At 37.0% G+C, this 26,694-nt stretch overlaps 1 protein-coding gene across 3 annotated transcripts in view; it reads right to left on the bottom strand.

Moving 5' to 3' along the window:
* Positions 1 to 324: 324 nt before the first annotated feature.
* The window catches only part of mbnl3 (muscleblind-like splicing regulator 3), a 34,656-nt gene continuing 8,286 nt past the window's right edge, over positions 325 to 26,694 (bottom strand). The window contains exons 3-8 of one of the 3 annotated variants that reach the window (XM_014991207.2): positions 16,630 to 16,794; positions 14,811 to 15,014; positions 14,478 to 14,717; positions 12,890 to 13,043; positions 9,784 to 9,875; positions 325 to 7,458 (exon numbers count right to left, since the gene is read on the bottom strand). In XM_014991207.2, the coding sequence (XP_014846693.2) occupies positions 7,441 to 7,458; positions 9,784 to 9,875; positions 12,890 to 13,043; positions 14,478 to 14,717; positions 14,811 to 15,014; positions 16,630 to 16,794 (873 nt within the window). In that variant the 3' untranslated portion in view covers positions 325 to 7,440. Of the gene's footprint in view, positions 7,462 to 9,783; positions 9,876 to 12,889; positions 13,044 to 14,477; positions 14,718 to 14,810; positions 15,015 to 16,629; positions 16,795 to 26,694 lie in introns of all 3 variants that reach the window. The other 2 variants (XM_014991208.2, XM_014991203.2) reach the window with 2 other exon arrangements.

Here is a 26,694-nt window from a genome sequence, read left to right as displayed (position 1 = left end):
ACACAGTACACTCTTTTTTATTATATCTGAAGTGGTGTGGATCAAAGCTGACTACTATCAATCAATCAATCAAATTTTATTTGTATAGCACATTTCAGCAGCAAGGCATTTCAAAGTGCTTTACATAATAAAAAAAACAGCATATGACATTGAATAATGTCTTGCTAACTTCAATGTCTAGTCAGACTAGTGTCAGACTCCTTGGATGCTAAAAAACCCCAAACATCATTGATGATTTAAATTTCAGGGCAGTGCTGTAAATATCAAATAATCTGCCTGTAAAGCAACTAGATGAACAGTGAAAACCACAAGACTGCAAGGGGATTACCATGATGTGTTTTATTTAAGGTCAAACAGAAACAGCAGAACTGATTATAGGCACATTAACTCTCAATACCTATACAGTGCAAAGTAAATTTGCGTGGAGCACAGCAGCACATACAAGCACCACAAGCAGAAAGCCGAATGAAACAATAGATGAGTTAGAAACAGCAGTCAGTCTGTCCTAAAGCGTCCGGGAAAGATTTTCTTATGGCTTAGTCCTCAACAGCTTTAGGCCTTCTTCGCCTCCAACAGGCCGACATTCAGTCTGTGATTTTTGTATTCAACTTATACCAAAACGCAATGATGCACAGACAAAAGACTTGGAAAAAAAAATAACCATACACACATTCAGTTTACCGTTGTTTGTGAATTCAACAAAAATTACACTTTGTACTATGAAGGCACAATAACAGCAAACAGACAATACATAAACTTGAGAAATTATTCACCTGTAAGTGGTAAAAATAACAAAAAAAGCCCCAGTATGGAGATGCTGAGAGTATGAAAAGAACCACTGAAGCATCAAGGAGTTTGCTTTGATCAGAGATCCATTTCAACACTCAGCAGTCGCAGAGCTGTGAACCAATTCAGCTGCATGACTCAATCAATCCACAACATGGACCGGAGCCATGGCAACAAAATCACTCGCTCCAACAGCAACGCAATCGCTTGGCATGTCAGTTTCTGATAAAATCATGTCTGTGTAAGAATGCTTCTGCAGAAGTAAAATCAGAATTTCAAATTTAAACCCTGTAAGCACATCCGGCACGCGCTCTCCTCTTTTTTTATTTCTGCTCATCCTTTTTTTTTTTATCTTTCCTTCTGGCTATTTTCAGCTTCAGGAGGTGATTTTCCTACATGTTGTAAATAATGACATGGGTCTAAGGGCAAAGATGGCACTGATCTCCTAAAGTTATTGCAGACTTTGTGGTAATCCACCTGTTCTTTTCAATGTTAGAGAATAATGAAAGAAATATTTCTCCGGAGCAAACCAAACACAGTTTACAGTTGACACAGTTTAATGCGTGTCATCACCAACACACAAACAAAAGGACAGATACCTCAATTGTTTTCACACTGTAATAAAACAATAGACACACCGCTAACAATACGCTGATTGGTTATTTTTAATCATCTCTTTTATCTGTATTATTCAAAATAAATTTGGATTATTTATGTACATAAGTGCAAACGAGGTGAACATTACACATTCTTGTACATGTTAGTCAGGACTGACATCACCCAGCACAGCTGGACATCAAGAGACTTCTGGACTCTATTTTTGGCCCAAACTGAAACACAACTTGCCAACAAAAGCTCTGCAGCGACAGACTGTTTGGTTTGCAGGAGGTGAATTAGTTTGACTTTACAGTTTGTCCAAAAAGTCTCTTTACCTCGCTAACAGAAACGCGTTTGCTTTAAAAGTCCTTTCTTGTTTCTGAAAAAACCATAATGAACAAGAAGACAAACATGTATGGCCAACAAAAGCAAACAAAGCAAAACCTGACCTGACTTTGGAAATCACAAGGATTTAAGCTGTCTATATAAAATATTCAAGCACAATACAAGCTAATTAGACATTCCTTTTTTTTTTCAAATAAAACAGGTAATTAAGTTTATGAGAATAAAAATGATATGATAATAGAAAGGTAGCCATGTTGTCATTTTGTTGCCATTGATTTTTCATTTATATTATTTTGCAGTTTGATGTGAATTAGTTTTTAAACTATAAGGTGTGACATTTATTTAAACGTGTCAGCTTCCAATGGTGGGGGAAAAATTCAAGCAGTTTAGCAAGAGGAGTGAGTTTTTTACTTTCTTGGCATGAAAATATTTTTTTCTCAGCTGTTTTTGTTGACTTCAGAATGATCTGTGAGAAGATTAAGCTGCTCATTTTGAAGTGATAGGCTTGTAAAGTACATCCAGTTTGACTCACTGTGCAAACTTGCAGCACCAGCCACAATTATTGGCACAAAATCCTTGAAGTAAATTCTCGTTTTGGAGGCTTTGTGAGGCCAAACTTGACTGATTTCCTCAAACAGTGAGCTTTGTGGATTTTCCCATCTTCTTTACTGTCCTGCTTTCTGTGACTTATTTGTCACCAATCCAGTTGTTTCCAACTTTTAACCATTATTCTGACAGTAAATATGAGCTAATTTAGGAGAGAAGCTACTTTCTTGTAGCCATTCCTGTCTTATGTAGATCAATACACAACAACTTCACTTGAGCGGCATGTTCTCTTGTCTTTCCCGTGTTAAATAGTGGCTAAAAGTGACATTTGTCATTTTAACATCAGGAAAAAATATCTTTTTAATTCACTTAATTAGTTATTTTATAGAAAATCATAAAGGTAAAAATAACTGTGACTGATAAAAAAAAATAAAAGCACTTGAATTAAAGGAATAATTTTTCTAACGTTTTTAGTTGAAAACTGTGACATCTTTTGACACAAATGTCAATAATTGTAGAGGGGACTTTTTATTTACTTTAATAGGTGCGTTTTATTCCTCAAATAATAAAAATTTCCTCATAGAGCTGAGAAGACACTGTTCAGTTTGACAGCTTAAGGTCAGATTATTCCAAGTTAATTAAAACATATTAATTAAAAATTAGAAACATTTACTGAACATTTTTTACTGATAGTCTGTGTTTCTCTGTTAAATGTAAATGTGGAAAACTAATAAGCATAATTCAGTGTTTAGGGGCTAAAAACCAGAATGAAATTGCAGTTTTGCTGCAGTTTCTCTGTCATCTTCCCTCATAAGATGGGAAAGGAAAAGGAAGAATAAAAAAGAGAAAAAAATGGATGAATGGAGAATGTGAAAGCTACAGAGGGATGAACTGAATTTTATGTTAGAATTAAGTGTGCCACACTGACTTTCTCTTTGTCTATCAAATATGCAGATTTGATTTTAGCGCACCTTTTCCCACATTAAAAACAGATGGAAAAAACAAGCTCCACTAAATACGGGACCAACCAAAGAAGACGTGCTTGAAATGAAGTTTTAGACCTACAAGTATACATAAGTTTGTAAAGATGCATGTAAGTTTTTGAGCATCCACAACTTCACATTTAAATTTAGTCTTACTTTTGGCAATTAAACATTTAATTAAAGTCTGACCTGCAAAGCAAAGTTCAAAGAGAGACGTTGTGAGTTGACAGAAATAAACTTTGGACACATTTCCAAAAAAGTTTCTTACAGATACATAACCTGTTTACGTCTTTATAATTTGTGTTCTCTAAAGAAATTATTTTCTGCTGCATTTGCACCTCAAACAGCACAAGTCTGATCTAAATTTTCTAAAGGTGAAAAATATTTCTGTTTGTAGCCACACCACGTAATGACATTAAATATAAATCTATATAACAATACATACATTTCTATACATCTTAACACAGTATCATCATGGTACCTCTGAAATAGTTTATATATGGTGATAGTAACATTTCAGCATGCCTGTCGTTCAGGGGGGCACATGTATAGTTTTTGCATTAGGTACATTCACAACACATCAACATTATTCTAAAATGGAAATGCTGGAACATCTGCAGCACTGAAAACCAACTAAATCTGTGTGAAATTCATTTTCTCACATTTTGCCCCCACCACTCACCTCACTGGTTTATGTACTTATTACACTGACAATAAGACAGCACAGCTGTCTCTGAGAAGAAACTAGACGTGGTTTCGTACAACATTAGCAACATACTAAATGAGCGATGCATCTTTGAGCACTCGTAGTTCTTACAGTGTTTCGACAGTGATGGTTTAAGGAGACTTGAAAGAGGCACATTTGAACTAGAATGAAAATGCTTTCCGCCCACTTTTCCAAGTTCAGTCTCACAGACAAAGAAAGCAGTTCATTTCAGTGAAAATAACAGGTGTGTTTGTATTTTTTTTTTACCCCTAACGTCTGATTTATTTCTTCCATTTCCTACCTCTTCTAATCCTTTTTCATTCAGCTCTGACGACTTCTGACAGAAAGGACACAGCAGTAGAAAAGGTGATGATATAAAGTCGGACACGACATTTTCAAGTTCTAAGATTTCTCCCTGAAGTGCCTTTAAACAATAAATCTTGTGCCACTTATTTACTTAAAAAGCAGCATAAAACTAATAATACCACAAAGAAATTTCTTTTTTAAGATGGATCTCTGTGTTCAACATTTGCACATTATTTGGAGGAATTAACTTGGGTATTGCGATAAATGGGCAACTTCTTGCATATACAGACTTTAGGCACAACATTAGGAAACAGATCCAGCTTCCGCCTTGTGCAATGGCTGACATCAGATGGGAAGAAAACGTGTCAGTGTTAACAGTTTGCAATATTTGAGCTGACTCAGGATTATAATCGATTTATTATAAGATTTATGTAGAAGACAGAAACAATTATGAGTTCTTTAAATGAAATACTGAAAGAATGAAAACTAACAAACCCTTTCTTTTTAGTTGTTGCACTATAAAACCTCACAAACAGAACAGATCCAACAAGAAACTTTTAATAGTAGAGTGGTCTGATCCAGAACTAGAGACAGGCCCCCAAAGGTAGAACATTATTTAAGGCAGTTTGTTTTTCGAGACCACAGTCCGAATCCCCCCTTCACACTGGACTAAGATCGGACATCGACGCTCAGTATTGTGGGATTGGTAAGGAGGATATAATTTAGAACATGATGGTTAAAATCATCAGCGTTATTGTGACGCTACTGGCAGAAAAGTGTTTTAAAGATCTTACCTTGCTGCATCAATTCATGCTAGCAAATAGGCCTCTTCACTAAGCTACTGCAGCCAGTTGTGACAAGGGGCGCACCACCTCCAAATTGTGTCTATCCTCATTTGTGCTTGTTGCTGGCTCCAATTTAAACTAAACATTGGTACAAATTTGGCCTCAAAAGCTCACAGAGTCGATATCAATGGACACATTTTAGCATTTTGGATGAGATTTTTGCTAACAAACTATAATTTTCAAAAAATAGTAAATGTTAGGTATATCACAAAGTATTGGTAATGTTTTTGCTTTCATTTTAATTTCATAGTTGGCACCTTTTCCTCAAAAGCAGACGTGGTTGGATCTATTCTTTAAAACTAGGATAAATATGGCAACTGTTTTAAATATAAACTTGCATTTCTAGTTGGTAAATGTTTTTCGAAACCAAATAAAAAACAAATCAAATAAAAAAACAAAACATTTCACTCAAAATTTGAAAATGCCTTTTTTTAACTAATTAAAATCTGTAAAACATTTTCTCATGCCTCAAATCTACAAAGATCAGTTTTCCACTAAAATTAGACACTACTGTTGGTTTTATTAAAGTATGGCCATTTACTTTATAGTTCAACAGGTAAAATACATTAAAATATTGGCAATACAATTATTTTGCGTTTAAATTTGGACAAAATTACACTTTTTGTGGTCTGCAATTATTTTCAGGTCAAATATTTCCCCATTAGCGATTAGTCTTATGGTGTTGGAAAGCCTGATTTTCCTTCAAATTGTCTTGTATGAAAAAAAACATCAATATCAGAATTAGCTGATTCTGATTAGTTTTTGACGCTCAACATTTCTTCTCAACCTATAAATGCATTTCCACCTTTTAAAAAATAGAGGGGGATTCTGCAAACTGGCAAGCGATGTGCTTTTTATATTTTATTAGTAAGATTGTTTTCATTCTTTAATTTGGTTTCAGGATAGATTAATTAATATATTTACATCTGCAAACGGACCTGATCTAAAGAACTTTGCAAAAATAATCTTTATAGTTTAATTGCTGTGTTACAGTCACAAATTAATGCTAAAAGTAAAATTTTTACTTTCCGTTTGTCTTGGTTTGTCCATACATAATAATGATATAATTATCCTGGATTGAATTAAAGGTCAGACAATTAAACTCTGTCTTCTCTCCCAGATTACACCAAATCTGGATTGAAATTCCTGTAATGGTAAGGGGCCCCCAAATAAATTTTTGCTTTAGGCCCCCCAAAAAACCTAGGGCCGGCCCTGGATTGAATTTTGTCCCAAATGGTTTACAGTAGGCTCGTCTTAATCTGGTGTGAAGGGGGTCAGAAAACCTCCCATCTGCCTCTATAAGTTATACTGAATGCAACCTAATTTTACATGTTTAATGATGCCTCGTTTGCTGCTTTAATCCAGATAATAATATTTAAAATCAGGCAAAAACCTTTAAATCCTGCAAATAAACCTTCGTTGTTTAATACAATCGTCCTCCGCTAGCAGCCACTCGCTGATATGCAGCAAACTTGAAATTGGTATTGCCTTTAATTTCACATGTGGACATCTCTTTAATCATTGCTGTTTAGTTTTTAAAAAAATCCTTTTTAGAAACCAGGTCTTCTCTGCAGCTCAGCAGGACAAACTCAAAGGCACAAACAAATTAACAGCTTCTTTCTGACGTTTCATCAGGCATCGGATGAGAATAAACTGGATGATATTCAACACATGGTGCAACACATATGAGATTTGTAGCCGTCTTGAAACATAAATGTTCACATGTTATGAAACATTCTTTCATTTTTAAAACGAGTCATGGTTGAAGACCAGCAGCAGGTCCATTTGCAGCTCCAATGTTCTGAGTATCCAGAATGAACTTTTCTTACTTTGGATCAGTCAGGTGTGTTGGGCTGCCTCAGGTAATGGCTGCAACCCATAAAGGGCTTCGAGTCTTGAATGTGTGTGTGTGTGTGTGTGTGTGTGTGTGTGTGTGTGTGTGTGTGTGTGTGCACACGTTTAAGGTGTGGTGTGTGTATGGCTGTCAGAACGAGGGAGCTCTATTGCTCATCACGTCAGGATGCATCGTTACTGCTGCAGTGAAGCAGCTTTGAGTTCAGGCTTGTATTGCGTGAACCATTGCAGCTTTTTTAATTTTATTTTATTTTATAAACATTGTATAAGACGTTTCACACCGACACTTGGTCGGTGCGCACTGTGGGCGAGGCACATGTTTGCTGCAGAGCTGCAGGTTTTCAGGGACTCTAACTGGGGTTTCGTGAAAGGCTTACTGAGTTTATTCCCACTGGAGCCGCCACCAGCAGTTTGGGGACGGGGCAGAAATGGTTTTCCATGGGAACGCACTGCAGCTCCACCGGGTCGGGGGTCAGAAGCTCGGAGGAGTCTACTGAAAGAAGCAGAGAGCAAAGAAACGGGGAGCAATGAGATTTAGTGATTATGTGCATTTCTGAAGCTTTAACTGCACTTGCTGGTCACACTGGTGTTGGCTGGTTTCCTGTAAGTGCAGCAATGAGTTTCCATGGAGCTTTTAGTTACACAAACTGGAATTACAAGATTAAATTTGCTTAATGGAGACATGGCAATTTTAATAAAAATCAAGTTTTTTGATAAACAGGTTTTGAGCAGGGAGGAGGTGGTTTTTCAGCTGTATCGAAATTATTGTCTTTTTTTCGCATCACATGAGTCACATGATCAACACCCGGAAAAGACAAAGAAGATGACAGGAAGTGGTAGGAATACCAATCACGTTGAATAAACGTGATTACCTTTATTCAAGCGTGATTTTAATTGTGTTTCTTATTTAATGGAAGCACCACAATTGTGAAATTGTGGGGATTTTTTTTACATTAGTGGAATATCGACAAAGTATTACGAAAGAAAACTTGATACACTGAGATGAAGAGTCACGGTGGCAGAACCAAAGAAACGCTCTGAACCCTTTGGCTACGTTCACACAGCAGGTCTTGATGCTTATTTCCAAGATTTTGTTGAAATCAGATTTTTTTTTTTTGCATTATTGTTCATACTGCTGAATGGCGCAACTGTGATCAGACTTCTGTGTGAATGTTTTACACAGAAGTCTGTGTGAATGTTTTACAACCCAAAAGCGACCCGCATGTGCAGAAGAGGAACTTAAACGTCACACAGCAGCAAATCTTTGTGTGGAAGTAATAATGGATGGAGCCGTTTATGGACCGATTTTAAAAGTCTTTACAGGAACAGGAGGTGACAGGATCATCACAAAATCAATACAGAAACAAAGGAAGCTGATAAAAATAAATCACAACTAATAGTGATCACCTGTTGTGGAGAATTGACAGCAACGTCTGTAGAGAAATCTGTTTAGATGTGCAGTCAGAGTCAAGGGTGGAACAGACGACTGTTATAAGTTAATCATTGTGACTTTTTCAACCAAATCTGAGTGACTTGTGCTTTTTTGACTAATACGCTTTGGATTTTTAGTGGTGTACATATTTCTATAGATCTTTTCTTATGTATAACTTTTGCTATCTTTTTATTCCCATCCAGTCCAGTACTTGAGCTAGACAGATAATTAATTTGGTTTGCAAAATGAATTAATTCAAGCATAAAAATGCCCCAAACTCAAGTGATGAGTCACTTTTGCTTACATACAACAAATGAGTCAAGATGCTAAACAGGATTCTTGGATCTTATTAAAAGCAGGCTTTAATAAGAACATTATTTTAAAAACAGTTTTTTCTTGGCATACAGTCGACGGTTGATAGAACGATGAGGAAGAATGATGGCCCTTAGTTACACTTCCTCTTTTTATATTAGTAGTCATAACTACAACATACTCACAACAATGTCAGATAAAAGGACATGATTGTCAAACTTCCAAGAAATCTCTTGGAAGATCTTCAGAAAACCTAGAGAAATATAGATCAAGAACGCTTTAAAAAATGCAGCTACTCATCCTTAAACTTTTGGACAATAATATAGTTTTAGATTTATAAATAATTTTAATTAATTAAGCAGGCAGATAAAAATAAAAATCCATTTTGTAAATGATTGATTTCACTTTTATTTTAGAGACAATGTGTACTGCCGTGCAAAAGTATTCCCTATCGTTGAATTTTTTCAGATTTTATCACGTAACAAAGTCAAACCTTAATGTATTTTCTTAGGATTTCATGTCAAAACCAGCCACAGACACGAGGTAGTGGAAAGAAAATGCTACCTGGTTTTCACTTTTTTATTTTTATAAATAAAACTACTCCTAATCTCAGCTTAAATAGAGATGTTCTGTGGAGGGCTGGGAGATTTTTAGAGAACATTTTGAACAAAGAGAATCATTCAAGAGTTAAGATTAAGATTGTTGCTTTAAATTTAGGCAAATCTTGATAAGATGAAGCAAAGAATCGAAAGTCTACATCAACTAAAAGATGTCGTTTCCCGAGAAAATGAGCAACATTTCTGCTGAGGTTTAATGAAAGCCTGTTAGGTCACAGAGTAAGATAGATGTGATGTGGTTAAAAAAAATCTAAGAGACTTCCTGATAAAATAGTTTCCCACTTTAAGAATTTCCTGTTTTAATTGGCTCGTCTGACAAAAAGACTAAAAAGGGACGACAGATGAAATGTGAACAGAACTCAGTACAAGCAGATGGTTTCTTTAACCGACTAAATAAAAAGAGACAGTGAGCTACAGAGCTAAAATAAAACAGAACTGAAATGAAAGAGCAAACCTGATTCGAGGCGGCGGATTCAGCGAAAGGAACATTGGTGACGGGGGTCGAGGCCGACGAAACAGTGGAGGTGGCACCGTGCATCATGGGAACTTTAATTCAGGCGAGTCAGACGAAAGACAGAGGACGGGGAATGAGGGAGGGGAGGGAGGAGGAACAGGAATGATATGGTTATCATGGCAAAATGTGCAGAATAAAAGAAAAAAAAGAAAAACATGGGATAGTGATGAAGGTGAGTTTAAACGGATATCAGGAGACATGCAAACAAAAGAAGAGAAAGAAAAATACATATTTCATTAGCTAACCACTTATCAAATAAAATACTAACAAACAAATAGTTAACCAAACAAGGAGGCACACGACCATACAATCTGATCAGACTGGAGAATCTGATAATTGTATTCAATGAACTGGGTATGAATATGGAAAAGAGCCATTAAAAATACAAATTTTCAGCTAGAAGACAATGTAAGGATGGGCTGTTTGGCTACTTCTGTTGCAGAATTATGATGCATGTCTCACGTCAGTAAAGTTGGATAAAATAAAACATGGGAACTTTAATTCAGACTGCAGACAGAACGTTTACAATCAGATCTGAAAACAAATGGATAAGCATCCAATTTAGTGTTACACATGGAAGTGGGAAAAATCAGATTTTTTGGGGAATGAAAATATCGAATTGAGCCGTTCAAAGTGCTGTGAAAAAGTCGGATATGCATCACATTTGTCTGCTGTGTGAAAATGTTATCTATAGTGTTGATTATCATAGGATGCCGCATAAGTCCAGTTGTTAAATCTCATCGCTAGTAATGGTGTTTTCACAAAGATTCAGTTCCATTGGGGACCAAAATAGCAACATTTGTTACATTTGTAGCTTGTGTGGTTTTCTTTATCACTGAACTGTGTCAAACCAACCGAACACTTTGAACGACCTGTTCCCCTCCTCGCCTGTGGGGGCGCTGCACCAAAACCCAACGAAGGAAACAACACAAAACCTGTAAAGAAGACACTTCCTTCTTCTAGAAATGCAAACAAAAATAGAGTTGCATCAGATTTTTGCAGTTGTAGAATTTCTCTTCTGTCTTTGGTAAAAAACCACAAGCAATTTCTCCTGCTAGCTCTAGACTCAATGTTTGTTTTGGTTGTTTTTACCCAGAATCCCCGGCTACCGCTGTAGTCCACTTCCTGCTTTAGGAGTGGTTTCCGGTCTGCTTGGCATTTATACATGCCGAAGAGAGTTCACTTCAACCAAACCAAGACCGAGGTTTTTAGACGGACCAGAGTTTGCTTGTTTGGCCCAAATTAAAGTTTGACTGTGCATTCAAACCTCCACAAGCGAACCAGACTTTCTAAACTTTCTAAACAGGGCTGGAGTGAATGCACCCTAAATATTTCAGCTCCAGCTGTTAGTGGTGTTAGTTAAGGGTCTTCAGATGAGCTGCTCAATCCAACCCTTACATCATCAGGTCATTAAAGTTGGGAGGCTCTGGACTGTAGAGGAATGGAGGAGTGTTCCCTGGCGTGACGAAGCTTGCTTCAGTCTGACAATGGCATGGGCGAGCCTCGTCTGGCAGCAGCACTTGCCCGGCTGCATTGCATCAAAGGAGGAGCAGCTTACCAATGTTTCTTTAGAGAATTTTATGCTCCCCGCTTTGAGGGAGCAGTTTGGGGATGGGCTCTTCATGTTCCTACAAGAGCACAAACTAAAGACAATGAGAGAGTCTGGCCTGCATATTAGAGCAACTTGAAGTGGACACCGCGAGCCAGACCTTCTCGCTGTCAGATATACCTTTAAACAAACTCAGAAAACCTTGTGGAAAGCCTTTTGAATAGCTGCAAAGTGTCGACCAACATCATATTAAACCAGAAAAATGAATGGAATGGCACTAAAACTCAGGTCAGCATGAACCCAGATGAGAGAATATTTGTAGGAATAAAGTGAATTCCTCACTTTGACGATTCATTTACCAAAGAAAACACCAGAATTAAAAATAAAACTAAACAGCTAGTAGAAGCACCTTTAGACTTTATGAGTCTCATTTTCAGCAGCAATGGGTTATTTGCTTAAATGACCTGTCACTTTCAGCTGTCAGAGGATTTCATATTTGACTCCACAGGACTTTGGTGCACAGACAAGTTCATGGTCAGGGCTGGAGCAACAAAACAAGCCCATAAGTTAGGGTTATGTTTTGTTCTTTCCTCGTGATTCAATTTTCAATTCCCTCCTGCAGTAAAACGGCCACAAAACACAAAGCTGCCACCTCTGTACTTCAGAGATTGTCTTCTGTGACATTCCCGTTTTGCTACAAATGTGGCCAAGCATTTCTGTTTTAGTTTCACAACTTCTTTGCTGAATGGCATTTCAGTCCATGCTTGTATGGAAGTTATTTCATTATGGAAAATAACTTTTTACCAATCATCAGACGTTTTGCCTCATGTTCCGGGGTGAATACATGAATTTAGCACCAGAACACATTGATGTCTGGGACAGAGACTCCGTTCCTGACCAACATGGCGGCGTGACGTTACCTTAACGTTTATGCTTTAATGCTGGCACCTTCACGGATCCATAAAGTAGGGCAGGGCAATAAATTGATTTAATTGATTAATCATATTTTTCTGTTTTGGAAGATTACATTTTTGTGAAATCAGAAGTTTTTTTCACCAATAAGTTTGAGAATTACCATCTTGGATGACAAACGCGTTTTACAGATTCAATTTATTTCGACTTTTAACTTACAGAGGGAATTATTGAAATAAAAACCAGTTTTTTAAAAGATATTTTCTGTTGTTAAAAATTTTTTAAGGGTAAAGAGTAAGAGAAACAAACATTGACTTAAATCAGAAATCAAATTTGGTATAAAAAAGATTACATTTTATGTTTAAGCCATACTGCCCACTGGAAAGGAAACCAGACCAGGAAACCAGTTGAATTATTTTTACTTTTGCATGATGTCACAAAAGAGATGTTACCTTAAAATACTATAAATGTCACAGTTTTTCAGTCATATCATGTCCGTCTCCTCCTTTGTTTTTTTTAAGTGTGATGTTTTTGCTTTAGCATGCCTGCTGGGCCCGGATGTTGCTGCTGCACCCAGAGACTCACCAGTGGGGATGAAGGCTGGTTGCTGGAGCTGCATGTTAGCCAGGGCTTGCTGGTAGTGGAACATGCTAGGGTTGAAGACTGCAGCTGCAGCACCGTTGCTCTTCTCTAAAATCGGCCTCTTTGGCAGCGACTGCATGCCGCCTGGAGCTAAAGCCTGGCCAGGTGGAGAAATAAAGTGTGAAAAAGACTGAAAGGATTTCAACAGACTTTGTTTGTACAGAATATAAATACTTAAAATGTATTCCAAGCCCGTACTGTTGTCTCTCCTAAGGCTCATGAGGAGATTATAAACATTTTTACAGTCACAAGGGGGCGCTGTAACCTAATATGTGAACTGAATGGATGCAGGACCACACCAACATCAAATAAAAATTAGAATAAAAGCAAGTTTTTATTCTCCAAAAGGGGTATTGCTTCTGACTGCACAAAAGGAGGCACTAAAATGAGAAAAACAAAAATAAATTATCCACATGAGATTAAACTGCTGTAGGATGCAACGACAACATGACCCTGAGATATATTTAGCTATTTTTGATTTATGTCAGGTCAAATAGACACAACCAGCAAGCAGAAATTCAGTACGTAGCATTAGGCAACAAAAATGACAAGAAAAACAGAAGATAATCTTAATCCAGTGATCAGGAAGTTTTGTTTCTTGTTTACATACATGTGCTGGAAATGCATAAGTATTTATTATGATTTAATGATACAGCGAAGGACCGACGTCAGTCAGAAATGTATAAACATAGAATAGAACAAAATGGTGAGTAGAGCAGCCAAAACCTTTACTCTAGAGTAGCAATACATCAAAATATTTTAACTCAAGTAAAAGTAAAATGTAGATGTCCAAGAAATGAGTAATAAAAGAATAATAAAAAAAAGTATTTGGTAGAAAGTTTACTGAAGTACTGAGTAACTGATCAAAACATAAATCATTTGATATTTAAAAATTACATAATCAGACATATCAAAATATAATATGGAAATGTTAATGTTTTAAACACAAATAAAAATGTATACATTCTGTATTTATGGGTATCATAAATACAAAATAAATAAATTTCTTTTATTATAAAGCTTATGAAACTTTAACAAAAACTGCAAGTGTGTGTGTCTGTGTCTGGTGAATTTCTGGATAATAAAAAAAACAAGTTTGTTCTTCGTTCAGTGAAATTACTTACAATGGAGAGAAAATCCAGAAATTTTACTCAAGTAAGAGAAGTGATACTTTGTAATGAAGTTACTCAAGCAAAAGTAAAACATACAGAGCAGTAAAGTACTCCTAAAAGTATTTTTTCCCTATAAAGCTACTCCAAGTTACCCAAAGTAAATGTAAGTAGTTACCTACTACCCAACTTGAATATTACTCAAGTAAAAGTAAAGAATGCAGAGCAGTAAAGATATTCCTAAAACATTTTTTTTCAAAAAGCTAATCAAGTAAATGTAACTGAGTAAATTAAACTAGTTACTATTGTACTCAGGTTCAAGTGTCTATCTCAACATTTTAGAGAATGGTAGAAAATATCTCAACATCTTGCATGGTCACAAGGACGAAGTATTTCCTGTCGCATTCCAGGGAGGAACTCACCAAGGGAGCGGACGCCGTGTTTTGACTTGCTTGGTGCTGTGAAGCCTTGATCCTGGCCTGCAGGTGAGCCGGCGGGTGGAAGTACTTGCACTTGTCCCTGCTGCAGCGGCCCTTTATGTAGTCCATGCACACGATGACGGAGTTCTCGCTGCAGTCCACCATGCCGGCCTCCAGGGGGTGAGCGTAGCGGCAGTCGCTCTCGCCCCGTGTGCAGTTGCCGCGCTGGAACTCTCTGCAAACCTGGCAGGGCCACCGGGAACGCCGGTCAACATCTCCCTTTCATCGAGCTTCGACTAAACTTAGAAACGCAACAACTGCACATGGGCTGCATACCTCCAGCTTGTCTGTGCGAGTGTGCTTCTGCGCCGAGGTGCCGTTGCCCATCGCTGTGAGGCTGGTGGGACTGCCGGGGACGAGGAGGGGCGTGCTGGGCAGCAGCTCCGGCATCAGGCCCACGGCTGGGCCCATGTGGCTCAGATATGGACTGAACGCCATGCTGGGACTCGTTGCCAGGGATGGAGTCACTGGAAAGGTTGTCTTTAAGCGAAAGGAACCAGAGACAACGTTTATAACAAAGCAGAAAGGATATGAAGCGTTTCTGATTGTTTCAGGTGTTTAAAGAAGCCTGAAATTACATAAAAATGTTCATTATTGCTGTAGAGAAATCAGTTGATAACTTGATCAATCCTGGGTAGAAACTCAAACATTTACTCGTCTCACTTGTTGTGTTTCTATTGCGCAAATCTTTATCTGTATTCTGTTAATGTAAAAAAAAACAAAAAACACCCATAATTTCACAATTGTGGTGTTTCCATGTGAATGAGACTGTTCACATGTTAAGTCATTAAAAATGTTGGCAGCGATATATGATATACGTTTATAATTCAGCCATGGCGCTGAATCAGCTATCAGCTATCAGAGGAGACGTTGGCGTCTAATTCAGGCGTTGGAGCCACAAACCCGTTATTCTTGGAGCAGCTACTTATGCAGCGTTTTGGGGAAATTGGTGATTTTACAACTCTTGTATTTTGTTTGTGCATAATTTCATGGCAAATGGAAACGCAGCTACTGATAATCGTTGTGCCACGGTGAGGTAACAACAACACTCTTTGGAGTAGATTATGTTACTGAGTGAAGCAGCCTCAAAATGAATCATCGTCTGTAACAGTGAGGCATTTAAAAATAGTCAGAGATGGAAAAAGTTATTTAGACTAGAGTATAACAAGCTGTTCCCTCACAACATCAATTAAACTAAAACATGTTGAATCCCTTCACAAAATGGCTTAAAATACTAAAAAGAAACTTTTATTGTAGCGTCATTGAACTATGCAGTTTAAGACATTTTTAAAAAGTTTAACTTTGCTGCTGAATGTACAAAAATATTTAATGGTTTAGGTCTAAAACATTTAACAACTACTAGTAATTATACCACTAATACCACAACAGTGGGATGTATTCAGAAGGCCATTGCATCTGTGTAAATTTACCAACTTGTGTCAGAAAAAAGCTCTAGTCTCTGTTTTCAAGAAAAAAATAAAAAGTAAAACATAGTTAAGGTCAGATCAGAGAAGTAATCCCACCTAATCTGCGACTAAATTATTAAAGCACGATGTTCTGAGCTTTATAACTTCCAGCCCACAAGAGACACAAAATCTTAAAAAATAAGTTCAACTTTGTTTTACAGCAGTTACAAATTTTACATAAGCTAAAAAAAATAACACAAACAAAAGCAGGTAAATCTTGTATTGGGATGTCGAGGTTTCACAAAATCAATCCTGAATGATGCAGTTCTAGTTTTGAAACATCATAAATTTCTACATGTTTTGTTTAAATGAATATTAAACTTTTAATATGATCTTAGTTTTCAACTCTTCAAGCTTTCCGTTTGGTTTCTGGACTACATGCGATTTGCCAATAAAGTAATTTGACTTCATTAAAATTTGTTAGACTTCAAACTGCTCCAGCTGTTGTTGAATATGCAGGAACAAGTGGGTATTTATTCAGAAAGGCTGAGGCATCAGTATTAATGCAAATTAAAGCAGCGCAAAATGAGAATTCTTTAACTAAATATTTTGAAAAGCACCACATTACGAGAGAAATCTTAGATCCGTCTTGGTCAGAGTTCATGTGTGTTTTATTCTCAGCTGCTCACAATCGGCTGCAGCTGTGCTCCGGGCAGCATGAACTGCATCTGTTGAGCCAACATGGCCGCCGCGGCCTTCTGCTGGATCAGGTTGTTTCTTCCATTAATCTCCAGCTGGGTTTTCAGGTGTGGAGGTGGGTGCAGGTATTTACAATTTTCTCGTGTGCAGCGGCCCTGAGGAGGGAACAGAAAAGGAGGAGGCAGAGGGTGAGAGCGGAAGAAAAGAAACGAGCGAGAAACTAAATGGATCAAAGCTGACGAATGCAAACGACCACAGAACTCTCAAATTAAGCTGGAAATTTTTAATTATTGTTAGAACTTAATTCAGTCGTGCACAATTTAATTACATTAGTATTTTCATCAGTCCTTCTAGTCAATCAATTCACACAAAATCAGCAAATTTTCTGCACAAATGGCCAAAAACTTCGGATTCAAGTGAAACTCACTCCCACCTGCAGGTGGCAGTATTTATTACCGCTGCTACACAGCAGACTTACTGGATGTCAGCGTATTAGGGCGATTGTAGAAATTGAAAAAAAAGGAGTAAATTTCCACCAAAAAACTCAGAAATGTTGAATTTAATCTAGAAAAAAACTTGAAAATGTCTGAGTTTCAAAAGTTGAAAATTTGCTAGAAAAAAATAAGAAAATTTGAGATTAACCTCAGAGATCTTCTGCAATAGAACATGTGGAAATTTCTGAATTTGAAAAGTCAAAGATTTGACAGAAAAATCTCTGGGATTTTGAGATTAATTTAAGTGATTCTGATTGCACAAAAAATTTCATAGAAAAGTTCTGGCTCAATTATATCTTATTATGAGTTTGGCTTATTTTTACAGGTTTTCTAATGCGAGAAATGTATCAAAATGACAGAAAAAAATAATTTTTAATGAATGTCAGACCAGGGAACTTTCAAACCAAGAATATCTAATAGATATTTGAACCAGGTTTATATTTTCTATCCTAACACAGGAGGAAATTAAACCCCCAGGGTTCAGAAATAAACACACATATAAGGTGAAGAGTGCTGCATGAACGCTGCAGATCGTCACAGCTAGAGAAGAAACTGCAGTCTTCCTCTTACTCCCGGGCCAACAGCGCTTCTCCACTGCTGCAGAAAAGCAGTAAACCTGCTAATCTGCCTCCTCAGAGCATCAACCGGGCCGTATAATGAAGACAGCACTAAAGGAAGGGAAAATTAAAAAGTCTGACGATGAGTTGAGGTCATATTGCGGGTAATCTGACAGTGATGGATGGGGACACATAAAATGGTTTAGCACCATGCAGGAGGACTTTGCATGACAACAGGAGACACTGCAGAGTCTGCGTTGCCAGAATCCTTTCACATCAGAAAATAAACACACAGGTGAGCCTGTAGCTGCGTGACAAACGGTCCGACAATACGGAGGCCAACGCAAGCACCCGCAGCCGAGATGCGAGCAAGCTTTGCGTCAGCAGTGCTTGTGTGCTTGGGGATGAGTTAATAATGAAGAGAAAGTCCCAGGAGCCCAGCAATCCTGCTCCACCTCTGAGGGGACAGAAAAGCGTCTCTTAATGATGTAATGGTTCGCTTAGAAATATAAACTGCATCAGTGTCTGAATTTGGGATCTGGCAGACACACAATGTGTTATGTGGCTACAAAAACGAGAGAAAGAAGCCTGTGGAAAGCGGTGCTGAGGAGAGGTCAGGAATCTCCTTTTTTTGGTTGCCGCGGCAACGCGCTATGCAACACAGAGGAAGGCCGCACACTGACAGAAAAGAGAGAAATGGGAGATTAATAAATACGATCTCTGGGACTGCTGCTCACATTTTATGCCTTTATCTAAGACATAAAAGCAGGAAAAACTCAGATGGTTTTATTTAGTGTTTATTTAGCTGGAGAAAAGAAGATAAAAAGTGCATCTTTATACAGCTGAAGGTACACAGTAAAGCTTAATGAGCCATCGGTCAGAGGAGTCCAAACTTTTATGTCAAAATGGTTGGCTCAAAAGTACTAAAAAAAATGCAAAGAAAACTAATATCATGCAAATACTCCAAGTATTCCAATTTATTTTTTATTTCTTTTTATTGGAAATGGATGTTATTCATTGTAAATACAAACGTAAATAAAAAGGATTTTGCATGTTTGCTGTATTAAAAGAAACATCTACTTTTCAGGTAATGTGGGAAAAATATATTCTCAGTTGTAATAGGTTTTGGGTCACTTTATTGCAAAATGCTTTCTGGCAGATTTTTTTCACTTGAAACACGACATTTTTTCCATGTAATAAGTAAAATAATCAGCCGTTGGAACTGGTATTTCTGTCAGTATTCCAAGAATTATTTACTCAAAACAAACTTGTATATCTTGCTTACTTGTAAGTTAGTTTCGTCGTATTTTAAGTTTAAGATTCACACTAGAAACTAGAGAAAAAAATAGTTGGTAAGATTTTGTGTTTTTGCAGTGTAACTGTGGAAAAGGATATTTGGCAACTATTAGTGGTTCATTTTGTTCGATATAAATTCACAAGACACAGATTGGGCGCTCTGCCTAGCGTTAGAGGAAGAAATGTTTTAGTTAGTCCGCTTTAATCAAACTCTAGAGTCTTTTTGCCAGGCAGTCCGGTTCGTTTGGGGATGTGTGAATGCATAATCAAACTCTGATGCGGACCAGAGTTCCAACAAACCTCGGTTTGGTTCAGTTGAAGTGAACTCTGGTGCGGTTCAAATGCATATGTGAATGCAAGTTGACTTGAGACGTGTTCAAAAGCAGGAAGCAGCCTATACCGCAGGCCATTCTGGGTAAATACATAAAAAACCAATGTGTGAGTTTAGCACTAGCGGTAGAAACGGCTAGTGGTCTTTTGCCAAAGACAAAAAGGAATCTGACAATCACTAAAAACTGATGCCCCAGTTTGCTTATGTTTTGTGAAGAAGGAAGTTGCGCTCAGTGTTTCTTCTGAGGTTTTTGTGTCATTTCTTTCAGTGGTTCTTGGTGCAGCGCCACCAATTAGTTTGGTTTGTTTGATACAGTGCAATGTGAGAGAGAAGCGCAGGAGCCGAAAACATAACAAATGTTACAATTTTGGTCTTTAAACTGAGTCTACCTGACTGTCAGACATGGAAACACGTCCCTCTGCCTAGACTAAGGATAATCTATATGAACAGAAGTGATGTCATTCAGATCTGAGATTGCAACTGAATCTGCTGTCTGATAATGGGCAAACGGGATTTCCACACAAATCACATGAGATGACAGCAGCACTCCAGCTAACAAGGTAAGAAGAACTAAGTGGAGAGCTGCTCCCTCCCTCCCTCCCTCTTGCTGAAGCCCATTCAGGCAGGGCCGACAGACCTAATGGAGAAGCAACGGGGAATGACAGCGGTTGGCTTGTGTCGGCCTGGAGATGGCACATACGGGAGGGAAGCCATTAGCAGATAAATCCATAAAATTAACGTGGAAGGGAGGGGAGGAAAGAGCGATGCCATGGGGGACAGAGAGGTGTTTCACAGTTGGCCAAAAACAGAATCAGCTGAGTGTAATCATCAAACACACCGAGGCTAAGGGCTCCGTTTCCGGAAATGTTTGTTTACTGCAGCCCTCATGAAGAAGAGGCTGGTTCGACCTTCAGCTGACTCCAACCTCAGTCCTCTCCCAAGATGGTCAAATGAGGCTTTTAATGGTTCCTCGCTACCTTTGGTGTATTTTATATATATATATATATATATATATATATATATATATATATATATATATATATATATATATATATATAAATATATATATATATTTATATATATATATAAATATATATATATATATATATATATATATATATATATATATATATATATATATATATATATATATATATATATATATAAATAAAGCGGCTCCCTCTCTGCAACCGGTACAGAACCAGGCTGTTGCTCTGTGCTAAAAACAGCCATGCCACTCAGAAAGATCAAACTATCCAATGGGTGTTCAGTCCTGTGCTGTTGCTAGGCCCCCTCTCTCTGTCTCTCTTCTCCATCTCCCCCCTCTGCTCCGTAGGACATAACACAGAAAAATGGCTGAATAATAAATTCTAACTCAATAAACCAGGAGACAGCAGCTGCACTCAGACAGAAAGCCCCTTGTCTGGGTCTTGATTCTTCGCTGTAGAAAAGCTTTGAGAAAAATCCCTCACGAGGCTGGGAATCACAACAACCGTCTGTTTAGAGGCTAAAATAACTGGCTTTTTTCAGCTGATGCTATCGTAAAATGTTGGTTATTATCACTAACAAGAGTGGCTTGTACTCCTGTACAGTGTTGATGTTGTGGTTATCAGGTGGAGGAGAGGAGAGAGCAGCAGCAGCAGTGATGGAGAAGCAGATCACCAGTACATTAGCATTGGTCGCTTAGCTCAAATAATACATTCTACTTGAAAACACTAATATCGAGTTAAATATGCATGTGGATTAAAGTCAAATCTGTGATTTGATAAGAACTATGTTTTGTTTCGTCCAGAGGATCTGAACTCTCGAAACGACTACGTCCTGGAGGCGTGAACTCCACTGAAGTTTAAATTTCACCCAATCGCTAACGTTTGGCCATGACGTTTGTAATGCTCTCACAGCTGAGACAGAAGAGCCGATCTGAACGAGGCGGCTGCTGATGCTAACTCAGTATCTGCACGCATGGTCAATTAATTAATTTTCAAAGTAAGAATGAAGCTGAAATATTTCCCTTGTCATGAATCTGTGTATGTCTTACTAGCTGGCTGCATTCACTTAGTGTCATTATTTCACTAATCAATTCATTACCATTAATCAGGTTAATAGTTTCAGCGTAAGTTATGTTATTTTAATGTTTGAGTCTAGGAGTCTGTATTTCACCTCCTACTCAGAGATATAATATTTAAATGCATCACTAAACAGATCAACGCTTGGTGCTTAAATGTGTATATTCCAGGCTGGCTGCTATGCTAGTATCTGCAGTGCAGTATTTTAATAACCAGAGCCGAGGTTAGACACTTTAGTCCCACCAAGTTTGTGCCTGAAGGATAAATGCTTATCAATGAGTCACAACTGAAGTACAGGCATAGAAAATCGAAGAAGTAAAGAGGAAAACTCTCAACAACTGAGCTCAACCTAGTGGAGAGAAGGCGTTTTCTACTGCACTCCCTGAAATTAGACCTAAAGTAAACTGACAGACAGTATATAACTAGTATATGGTTTCTTTCACAAAACATGTACATCACAATCCCTCAAAAACAAATCCCTCATTCAGAAATAACCAGAAGACCATAGAAGTTGCTGGGTGATACGACTTAAAAATAAAATCCCTAATTTTTTCATACCAGATCCAATTTTAATCAATTTACTTTCTTTTCTAAAAAAAATAAATTACAAATGATAGAAAATGTTTTCAAAAAGTGGCTTATTATTCAATCATCCCTTCTGTGAGTTATACAATGGAGTGTCAGGGCCAGGTTACACATTTTTTAAACTGTTTAATCATGAGAATGTAGTTATAACAGTTGTAGCAGAATAGAATTGCAATTCTACCAGAAGAATGTCTTAAAATTTGTAGAACCTCACCTGGGGATGGACAATAAACTAAAAATAAATAATAAACAAAACCAAAAACAGTGGTCGATATACATCTGATAGAACATTCAATAATTTCACTGAACTTTGATCCAGAACCGCACAGCATTCTGGGGGATGTAGGCAGAGGAAAGGCTTTAGCTGCTCTCGCAGTCAGCTAAACAAGGTTGGTGAAATCAATCAACTAACTCACTCTTTGGTTACCTAACAACTAACTCACTCTTTGGTTACCTAACAACTAACTCACTCTTTGGTTACCTAGCAACTAACTCACTCTTTGGTTACCTAGCAACCGGCTCACTCTTTGGTTACCTATCAATTAACTCACTCTTTGGTTACCTAGCAACCCGCTCACTCTTTCGTTACCTAGCAACCCGCTCACTCTTTGGTTACCATAAATAAGAAACAATGACAAGAAGTGAAAACTCTCGATACAACAGCTTCACATATTTAAAACAAAAATAAAAACTCAATAATTATTGATAGACTGATATGAACCCTTATACTATGGTATGTTTTTCAGCCATATTATCCAGCCCTGGCTGTAACTAAAGTTTATTTTAGTTATTGATTATTCTATTATTAACTTCATTTACTATTAGAAATACATGAAAAGATGCAAATAAACAAATAATCCCATTTCTTTTTTAAATAAAAAACACAAATATTTTGCAGTCAGATAGGCGCAATCGGTGCCATAAAAATCCCTAATTTTAAGTCAACTTATCGTAGTAATTCAACAATGAAAACTAAACATAGATTAGTTATTTTCCCTTACAGATAAATATACTTGGCAAGATAAATGGAGTGAGAGTCTTACAAAGAGTGATGGTTATAGAGGATACCTCCTAGACACTTTTCACAGGTTTAAATTTGCTCAACAGCGAAACATATGGGTTTTATTTCTGTGATGTTGGATTGTCGTATATAGTTTTATCCTTTATAAAGTGGAGCTAATCCCAACGTTTATCATCATCAGCAACATCAACAGGTCAGCAGCCCAACACAGGGAGGACACAGACACAGAAATATCAAGAAAAACTCTCCGTCATGCTAGCAAACATGGCGGAAACAAACCAGCCACAACCCACAGCAGGAACAATGACAAAGTGGAAACTTTATATCTAAATCAGGGACTTTCTGGCTGTGAACAGACAATGCTAACCACCACACCACCATCCAGACCCTGTTTTTTCTGTACTTTCCTTATATTCATCAGGGAATGATCTTTAATTGTGTATTCATCCTTTTGAAATGCGTGATTGGCCTAAGACATCAGGACAGATAAATGGAGCTTTTCTTTTTACAGCATGCATCCTGCTTTCAGTTTCATTTCAATGCTTCCCATTCGAGAAACAAAAGACATTACCCACACATTAATCAAAGAAACACTCCTCCAATTTTCTCTTTATTGTTCACAAAAAAAACAGCCACTCTATAATCAACTCTGCTCCCAACAAACCATTTAAATAAAATACATAAAATATCCATGTTTCCATCTTCAATTATCTGCACTTACAAGCAATAACTCTATTTAATTACAGCTATGTTTTATAGTCTGCCAGTTTTCTGAGAAAACAGTTTCAGGCTCAAATTCACTTCATGTGAAAATATGTTTCATGCAAAACCTGCCTTGTATTTTCCATAAAATGTAGCCTAAACATATGCTTCTTTAGGTGAAACTCATGCAACTATATTCAGTGTTCTTCAAAACATAATGTTCTGTTTTTGCACACTTGTTATTTTAGTACTAATATATTTTTATGCATCCTGTACAGTATAATTTACAATATACAAAATATCACTTGGCAGCAAAATTCCCAATCAAAAATTATTGTAATTTGATCTAAACTAATGATTTTTGTTAAATGAAACTTAAATATGACAATTTGTCATATTTATTCAGACACTGTTAAAGGGGACACACATTTTTTTAAATTGTTATATGGCAAAGCAAAAATCCAATATGTATGTATTTTTCTGTAAATACTAAAGTTATAATAAATGAGACTGAAAGCAATAAAATTAGTTGCGAAACTTAAATAATTTCTGAAGTTGACTTACTTCTGCCACAGCAGTATTTAAGAGAAACATTCATTACAATTAGTCATGAATAATGTCATTTACAGTCAGTCTGATATGAAATTGATCACCAAATATTCCTCTGAAATGAAGCATAAACCTCTGTTTTATCTGTCGTCATTCTTGTATAAATAAAAAAACCTGCTTACTGCCACTAAATTAAAACTTTCTGTTTTAAGTCAGATATGAAAACCAGAATTATTAATATTTGTTAGACACTGAGATATTGACAAAAATATTTTTCTGATAGGTCAGTTTACAACAGTTGAGTTAAACGGAGGAATATATGTGGTGTTATAGGGCAACACCTTTAAGTTGCTGCCTCTTTGTGAGATATCATGAAAGTTACCCAAGACGTCAGTTCAAGAATCATGGACCTCAACGAGTCCAGATGCCTGAAGGTCATGCACTCATTGGTTCAAACACATATATAACCAAGTCCAGGTCAAACACCAGGTGAATAAACAAACATGACACCTTCCAGGAAAAGACGGGTTCTGTGTCCCAGGAATTGAGCAAATTTAATGTGGAAAGTGAAAATCAACCCCAGAACCAAAGCTGGTCCAGTCCCAGCATGAACTGAAAGGCCTTTCAGCGAGGAAGAAGTCAATACTCCAGACAATTATAACAAGAAAAACAAATTAAAGACAAAGGCCCAGATATTTGAAGGCACGTAATGAGGTTTGATGAAACTTAAGTTGAAGCATTTGGCCACAATTTAGTTAAAATCTAATCAAATCTAGTCAGTCACTTTTTACAAAGTAACAACAGAATAAAAAATGTGTGCAGTCGACTTAGCAAGGTATAGACATTAAAATGCAGAAATTATTAAAGCAAATAATACTAAAATTATACAGGATATACAAAAGTCCAGCTATGTAAATAAATAGCAGTGGTTAAGTTAAAGTCTCTATTGCACATTATAAAATGATATAAAGATGTTTTATTGTTAATTCAGGGTCATTATTGCTCCCGGATAAAGCAAATTAGCATTATTTAGATTTGCCACAATAACATTTTGCTGGATGATAAACTGTCCCAGTAATTATTGCAATAAATTATAATATTATTGTTTTCAGACCATTTTCAAGTAATAAATTGATAATGGCATAATAATGCTAGTTCACCCTCTCAATGACCAATAAACAATCATTAAAGAACACTTTACACTGGAACTGGCAGATATTTTAAATATCCAAAGTAATAAAATAAAGAAAGAATAATAAACACTTATAACTGAAACCACAAATAAAACGGATTGATAACCAATAAGCATTAATTGCATATTGCAACAGGTTTCTTGTCATTTGCTTTCGAGACTGGGAAGACCAAATAAAGCTTGAAGCACAGAGGTGGCAGAATAATGCTGTGTGGCTGTTTTGCTGCAGGAGAAATTGAAGAACTTCACATCAATCAGAAAGTTCACGCTTGGCCACGTATGGGCTCTCCAGATGAACCACGACTAACACTGCTAAAGGACAACAAACACAACGTTTTGGGGAGGCCATCATGAAGCTCTGATCTACAGATAATTTGTGGGCAGATCTGAAAATGTGTGGCTAGCGAGGCTACCTTTAAACATGAATCAAATACATCAGTTTGGTCAGGAGGAATGGGCCAAACTTCCAGCATTGAGAGAAGCTTGTCGAAGGAAAACCTAAACACTTGATCCAAGTCATACAGTTTAAAAGGAAATGCTGCCAAAAGCTGCTCTACGGTTTATTTTAAAAACCGATTATTCAAGATTAATCATGACTAATCTGATTGTTTCAGTCATAAATCCAACCTGACTTAAATCAGGAAAAAATAGTCAAATTTAATGTGAGACCGTGAGAAAAATACTGTTCTAGTTTATTTCAATAATCAATTAATAACGATTAATCTGATTAATCGTTTCAACCTGTATTCCAGCCTGACCTAAAACAGGAAAAAATCATCCAGTTAATGTAAGACAATAAGATTGTTCTAGAGTTTATTTAAGTAATTCATTAATGATGATTAGTTATGATTAATCGTTTCAGCTCTAAGTCGAGCCTGACTTAAAACAAGAAAATATGATCGGATTTAAGGTCAGTTTATTTCAATAATCGATTAATCTGACTAATCATTTCATCCCTATTTCCAACTTGACCTAAAACAGGAAAAAAAAAATCCAATTTAATGTCAGACAGTGAGAAGATTGTCTAGAGTTTGTTTAAATAATTGATTACTCATGATTAGTCACAATTAATCCGATTAATCGTTTCATCCCCAAGTCCAACCTGACTTAAAACAGGAGCAAAATAGTTAAATTTAAAGTCAGACAGAGAGTAAAAGGATGTTCTTGAGGGTATGTAAATATGTGGTCTGAGTACTATAAACTTTCCCAGACGATCAAGAGCCGCGACTGAAGCCGACGTGTCTGACACAGAACCGGAGGAA

The sequence above is a fragment of the Poecilia mexicana genome, unplaced genomic scaffold (assembly GCF_051168715.1).
Source record: "Poecilia mexicana isolate PSO_F unplaced genomic scaffold, ASM5116871v1 scaffold_10, whole genome shotgun sequence".
Classification (NCBI taxonomy): Eukaryota; Metazoa; Chordata; class Actinopteri; order Cyprinodontiformes; family Poeciliidae; genus Poecilia; species Poecilia mexicana.
The sequence above is the reverse complement of the archived record's forward strand: the minus strand, read 5'-3'. Positions and strand labels throughout refer to the sequence as shown.